Genomic DNA, 6,944 nt, shown 5'->3' with positions numbered 1-6,944 from the left:
GAGAGAGAGAGAGACCAACTGCAGACACTATGTTATCCGTATCATGATATAAGGTCCACAGACTTCTATATATACTACTAGACTGCTAACTCCTTAGTAGAGACCCTTTAATTAGAAACTGATCATAAGGATTTCGTCAAATTTCTTCAAGCGAGAAAGAAGTCATTTCACTCCTCCACCAACAGCGGTGTTTATACATACACACCGATATTGGTGGAGAAGTGAGATGACCCTTCTTTTTCGCTTGAAGAAATTTAACGAAAATCCTTATAGCCAGTCTCTGATTAAAGGGTCTTTACTTCTTAGGGCAAGCTTATGTGAAATGGACCCCGAAATTGTACAAGTTCTGCGCACGCATCATGAATGTATCCAAAGAAATGCAGTATGGCTGTCTTTCATCAACTATTCACATGCTGAACATATAATCTTATGAAAGTAGTGGGATCTTATAGCGAAAAATATTGTTTCTTTTGGAAGAGAAAGTTTTTAATGTGATTTAGAATACTCAAATATTTTTTTTATAATTTTGTTATCATATTAAAAATATGTATTATATTTCGGAATATTAAATGTTTTTACATAATTTTTAACTGGTTCATAGCCCTTCTATTTATTTATATTGATTTATCCTAAGAATATTTTTTGACGGAGACTTCACGAGTTATCGTTTGCCAAGCGTTCTTTCAAAATTAAAAGTGATATTATGTCAGTACAGTCAAAACCGGTTCATGATTTATTTCATATTTTAAGATCGCTTTAATAATCCATTAAAAATATCCACTTTAAGATGCTAAACAATTTTATAGTTGAATTATCATGAATTAACATCTTAAAACTATTCTTAAGATGGTCTTAAAAATAAGAACAAATTATAAATATCTTACAAGAGGAGATTATAAAGTATCTCTTACTGCATCGATTTCGATTTGATTTGGCGAGCATATTGAATGTTTCTTCTTGATATAAAATTTTTTTAATCTAACGGGCCATCTAACGGGAAAAACGCCACGAAATTTTTCCCACACCTAATATATAATTCCACTTTGATCACAGATAATAAATCATTTTTAAGATATTAAATATTTTTCTTTATTTATGCTTCTATTTTTCGAAAATTATTTTTCTATATTTAAATAAGATAAATAAGGTATTTCAAATTGTTTTATCATTAATTATCACATGTATCTTACGCAAATTCTGTAAACTTTTAAAATTTTGAAAATGTAAGAAAAATACGATTAAATAAAATATAATTAAATTAAAAGCATAAGAAGAATGTGATTCAATACAGATGCATTTTTTATATATTGTCTTCATTAATTGTCAATAATAAAAATGACTATTATTGAAACAAAATAATATTTTGAAAAATATTTGCTTATTACAAATCAACGTGACCTTTTAATACCTCTTATTTAATTGAAATTTAATTTAATTTAATAACACTTTAAAAAGTTAATTGTTCCCACAATTAAATGTGTAAATCACAATTCATTTTTAAGTCATTTGAGAAAAAATTGTTATAATTTGGCCACTAATCAAACGTTCATCACCATTTTGTAAAATGGTACAACGAGAGGCAGTAATCATAAGGAACGCCGTAAAGCGTTATGGGAAAGAGTTGGTGTTCAATGGCCTGAATATGACTGTTTCAAGAGATTCCATGTAAGTAACCATATTTATCATGTTAATACAAAAGATTAATCATCTTCGTATTTATTTCCGCTTCAAGTTGTTAACAAATAATTTTTCGAAAAGAATAATTAAAAAGATGCTCCATAGAAAAGAAAGAAAATGCCATAAAATTAATTAAGTTTCGCGATTATCTGCGCGATTTTTACATTATTCAAGAAACAAGAATAAATTTCTATTTTCCATGTACATTCATCGATTTCTTAAATTGCTGTCGTTTGCGCAAAATATACGATAGGATAATCATATAACTTCTTAATGATTATTCAAATAAGAAAATTTAAATAAAAAATTTCATTCGAACATATTACCCAAATAAGATAAAGCATGTAAATGAAATTTTTCTTTTAAACAGATACGGATTGTTGGGATCTAGTGAATGTGGCAAGACCACACTATTTTCCTGCATCGTCGGGATTCGTCTTGGGAGGAAATCCGGGTACCAAGGACTCTGGCATCCCTGGACTTCGAGTAGGTTACATGCCGCAAGAGATTTCCTTGGTTGGAGAGTTTTCCGTGAGCGGTGCCTTCTATTATTTCGGTAGAATTAATGGGCTCGACGATGAGGAGATCGATAGGATGTAATAAAAAAAATATTAGCATTCGTTGTATGTGAAATGTTACACATTTTCTAAGAGGTTTCAGTTTTACAAAACTGAATTTATTTTTGAGTAAACATCTTATAAACCGTATCAGTTTTTGTTTTAAATTATTCGTATGCGAAATATTTCATAATGTAAGTTAATTCAAACGACTAGCTTTCCCGTATTATTTCTCAGAGACGAGACAGAGATTCTTCTCGGAGTTGCTTCAACTACCCCCAGCAGATCGCTTAGTGAAGAACATAAGTGGAGGTCAACAAAGAAAGGTTTCTCTTGCTGTTGCATTAATTCACAAACCCGAACTTCTAATTCTCGACGAACCCACTGTGGGCTTGGATCCAATTTTGAGGGAGAAGCAAATAGATTTTGTTCATTTTAAACACAATATAAAGAATAATAAGAAAATGTTTGGATGTACTTTTTCTTCGTAGAATTTGAGCCTACATAATCCAAATCACGCAGGAGGAAAATATCACAGTGCTGATCACAACACACTACATTGAAGAAACTAAAGATGCTAATAAAGTGCGTCTTGTTTCTATTAAAATAGTTGTAATAATATTTATATAAAAAAAATTATTAGGAAATACTTTTTAAGCTTTTACACCCGTATTCATAGTCCTTCTTTATTTTAAAGATGAAGGAAGCTTCTGTGAAGGATTCCTCAATTCTCTAAGGGCTTCTTATTTCATAAACGGATCTCAAATTTCCGAAGGAAGGAATATTTTAAGGGATTTTAGTAACCTACTGAAGGCAGCATGTCATAATACGAAAGTTATCCAAAAATTAAAGACCTTTATTTCCAAATAGCTAAGCGGGATTTAGCATATGGAACAAATTGATGCACTGCATGTATTGTTTTCAACTTATCGACAATTTGCTCATTAGAATCTAATGTGAACTGAGTTAGCATCAGACGGCAAATAGATTTCATGAGTTTATGAAATTATAAGAGTATACATTGAGAAATAACTTGTCACATTGACAGCAAACTGACGGCACGCCATGCACGCATGATGACAACTTGCCAGCAGTTTGCTGAATTCTAAGGAAGTGATATCAGAACAACAGACAGTTTGTGGAAATCTTGATTTTAGTTTAGTGAAATGAATGCGGAATGAATCAGCAAAATGGCAATATATTACTCTTATTTGGCTATCTGGGTTTTTCAGCGACATGAAAATTGTTTTTTTAAAAATTGGCATATAGCGGGGACCTTCCCCTCCACAAGCGGTATCTACGGTGGAAGGGATAACATGATGTGCTCAATTTGCAAACGTTGTTTGCAAGTTGTATTAGGTTAGTTATGAAGGCACTTCCTCCTCAAGGAAATTCATAATCTTCCTTAAAAATAGGAAACTAATAAGTCTCCTTGTTTGGTTAAAGAAAGTTTATGAAACGGAACAAGGAAGAAACGAGGAACAAGGAATCTTCATTTCTCAAAAAAAAACTATGAATACGGATATTATAAAATTATTATATGTAAAAAAATGTGTTTTGGTCGATGATACAAAAAATGGTAGTTTAGGGCTAAAATTTTGCTTGTGATGAAAACATATGAAATTGGTCAATCTTTATAGATTTGAATGTGCTGAATTCAAATATGAAGTTTAAAATTCTCCAAAGTCCAGGGAACTTTGGAGAATTTTAAGCTTTACTTTGCAGGAAAATATTGTATTTCCCGATGAACAAATAGTATAACTGAACAAGAAACCTTTATGCAATGTAAAAGTCAATGTTACACGGCGTACAATAATATGACAAAGATAAATGGCCATATCAATGTGCGTGGACATGCGTGCGTTTCTGTTTTTTCACTATCAGCATTAGCTTTACCCAAGATACACCGTGTGATTACTGAATTGAATATCTCTTAATATATCTTATAGAATCTAATCCGTCTCGTTAAGGCTCCTGAATAGTCATTATAGCTATATTAAATCGACGTTAAAAGCGAGAAATGACACGTTAATTTTTATTACGTGCTATTTATAAATAAAGACAATTTGGATAAAACAAAATGATGAGATTGCTTTAAAACATTTGTAAAAATGGATGAAAACTATGCTTATCTTCTCTGATCAGTAAATAATCATAAAAAAAAATGATAAAAGGCACGTGTAAATGAAAATAAGCTGCATGCGCGTTGAATAAAAGCACTTCATTTGCCTAATAAAAATTAATGTGTCATTTTTCGCTTTAATCATGATGACTGTGGTGACTACTCAGGAATCTTGTCATATGTCAGTATATTTGTCATGTGTCAGTTTGAATTTTTATAAATCTTCCTCTTCTGATTCGTCTGAGTCTTTTATACATTGAAAAATCATCTTTATGAATCTCTGGTTTATACTGATACTATTTTGGAATCTCATGTAATTAAAAAATTAAATTGAAAACGAAAAAATTATATTTTCATAAAGTTTCCCCTTTAAGATTTTGGAGAATTTTAAGCTTCATATTCGAGTTTAAGACATCCAAATCTATAAAAATTGATCGATGTTATACTTTTCATCACAGGCAAATTTTGCCTAAACTGCCACCGTTTTTTGATCATTTAATATTGTACATTTTCATTGTTATACAGATTGGTTTGATTAGATGTGGTAAATTGTTAGCGGAATCAGCACCACAGGAATTGCTGGAGCAATTTCAAAGCTCGTCTTTGGAAGAAACTTTTCTGAAACTATGTAATGCCCAAAATAACACAATCACTTTAAATGAAGCTCAAGAAGGGGAAGACACCAGCAGTAATATCTTGTATAAAGATCAAAATCAATGTGAATTAACAAAAGTACATGTGTAATGTAGAAATAATCTATGTCCTAATCATTATTATTAAAAAGCTACATAATCGATATTATTTTATAAATAAATTGAATTTTGAAGGTAATGTCAGAGTACGAAGCGGTTTCGGTACGTCAAGTTTCGCGATTGAGAAGATTCAAAGCTCTATTAGTAAAGAATAGCATCCAATTTTTGCGTTATTATGCGTAAGTATATATATGTTAATAATTAATTCTCTTAGAGAACATAAACTTATAGGGCATAGAATATAAGAACATAGAATACAAAATATACATACTTAAAATAAAGAGTCCAGAAAATAAAGAGTTTTAACTGCTTTAATTTCAAATTTTCTGTATTATTTTTGTACATCACTGAACCGTTGCATATAAAACATTATATCTCAAAAAAGTTAAATTTATCAGTAATATATTTCATAATAATAATAAATAATAAATGAATAATAAATAAAAATTTTTTCAGAGGAGTAATTTTCGCAGTAGTATTTCCAATACTTCAAATTGGCACATTTATTATAGCAATTGGTAATAATCCGAAAAATTTGAAGATTGGCGTCGTCAACGATGAAGTCAATAACTGCAGTTCGGATAGCAACTTTGGCAATGTTTGGAATGACGAAATCACTTGTCATTTTGACAACCTCAGTTGTAGATTTTTACATAATTTTGATAGTTCTATCGCGATACAGGTACAACGATTTCAAGATTATTATAATGTATATCGGCACAAATATGATTAATATGAAATAATTTTACGTTTCTTTAAGAAGATCCTAAAGCTGTTTATATTACAAATTAAATCATAAAAACAACAAATTAACAAATTAACAAATTAAATCATTTTTTATATAACAATTACTTTTTTCTCTTTTATAGTTTCGAAAATTCTAATATAAACAGTTTTGGAATCTTTAGAAACAGCTCTTTTGGCCTACAAATTGATTGCTTACAATAGTGCATTTACCTACATCATATATCGATAATTCGTTGGCATACAAAAATTATTGCCTACATATATTGAGTATATGTGTATATAAGTTAATGTTTTTTTTTAACCGAATAAAGTTAAAGTTAATGGCTTTACATAATTAATAAAGTTAAGTTAAAAGTTGAAGGAGTAAAAAATTAACTTAACGTAAGTTAAGTTAATACTGAATTAACTTAAGTTAAAAAAAAAGTTAATTTTGAAAAAAATTATTTTTTAGATTATAATGTCCTAATTTTTCTTAAAATGAAATTAAATAACTACAATATAGATTATTAAGTAAATTAAATTTTTAATTTTTTTATTCATATATGATATAAATATATAACACATAACGATATAACTATAAATTATATAATATATAAGTTATATAATATATAAGTTATATAATATATAAGTTATATAATATATAACTTAAAAAAAACAGCCATAGAGCCAGCACATAGAGAAGATACAAGATCAGAGATTACTTTTTAATAAGTCTTAAGCCATAAAAAATTGATTACTCAATTACAATTCAGTGCGAGAAGAATATTTGATTGTAATTGGTCAATTTCTTATGACTTAAGGCTTAAAACATCTATTCCATACTAAAGCTTATGGCATAAGGCATAACTACATAAATTAATCAGAGCTGTATTAGCATTCTTAAGAAATTACTTAAGATGATTTTAAAATATGAACAGATTACGAATATACGCCCTTAGTCTTATTATACCTTATTATTTTTCTAAGATATTTAAAAGAGATAAAAAAATTTTTAACTTAAAAAAAAGTTAAAAAGTTAACGTTTAAAAATAATTTAGTTAAGTTAAAATTTTAATGCATTTAAAATTAACTAAATTAAGTTAAAAGTTA

General features: G+C 28.8%; 1 protein-coding gene across 1 annotated transcript in view; it reads left to right on the top strand.

The window, feature by feature from the left end:
- Positions 1–1,564: 1,564 nt before the first annotated feature.
- LOC105626237 (ABC transporter G family member 20-like) overlaps positions 1,565–6,944 on the top strand; it is a 14,568-nt gene continuing 9,188 nt past the window's right edge. Inside the window, 8 exon segments of the mRNA XM_012207541.1 lie at positions 1,565–1,665; positions 2,048–2,113; positions 2,115–2,273; positions 2,479–2,649; positions 2,726–2,819; positions 4,882–5,088; positions 5,184–5,287; positions 5,565–5,790. Coding sequence (XP_012062931.1) covers positions 1,565–1,665; positions 2,048–2,113; positions 2,115–2,273; positions 2,479–2,649; positions 2,726–2,819; positions 4,882–5,088; positions 5,184–5,287; positions 5,565–5,790 — 1,128 coding nt within the window.

Source organism: Atta cephalotes, assembly GCF_000143395.1.
Source record: "Atta cephalotes unplaced genomic scaffold scaffold00005, whole genome shotgun sequence".
NCBI classification, from domain to species: domain Eukaryota; kingdom Metazoa; phylum Arthropoda; class Insecta; order Hymenoptera; family Formicidae; genus Atta; species Atta cephalotes.
This window is presented reverse-complemented; position numbering and strand designations above follow the sequence as displayed.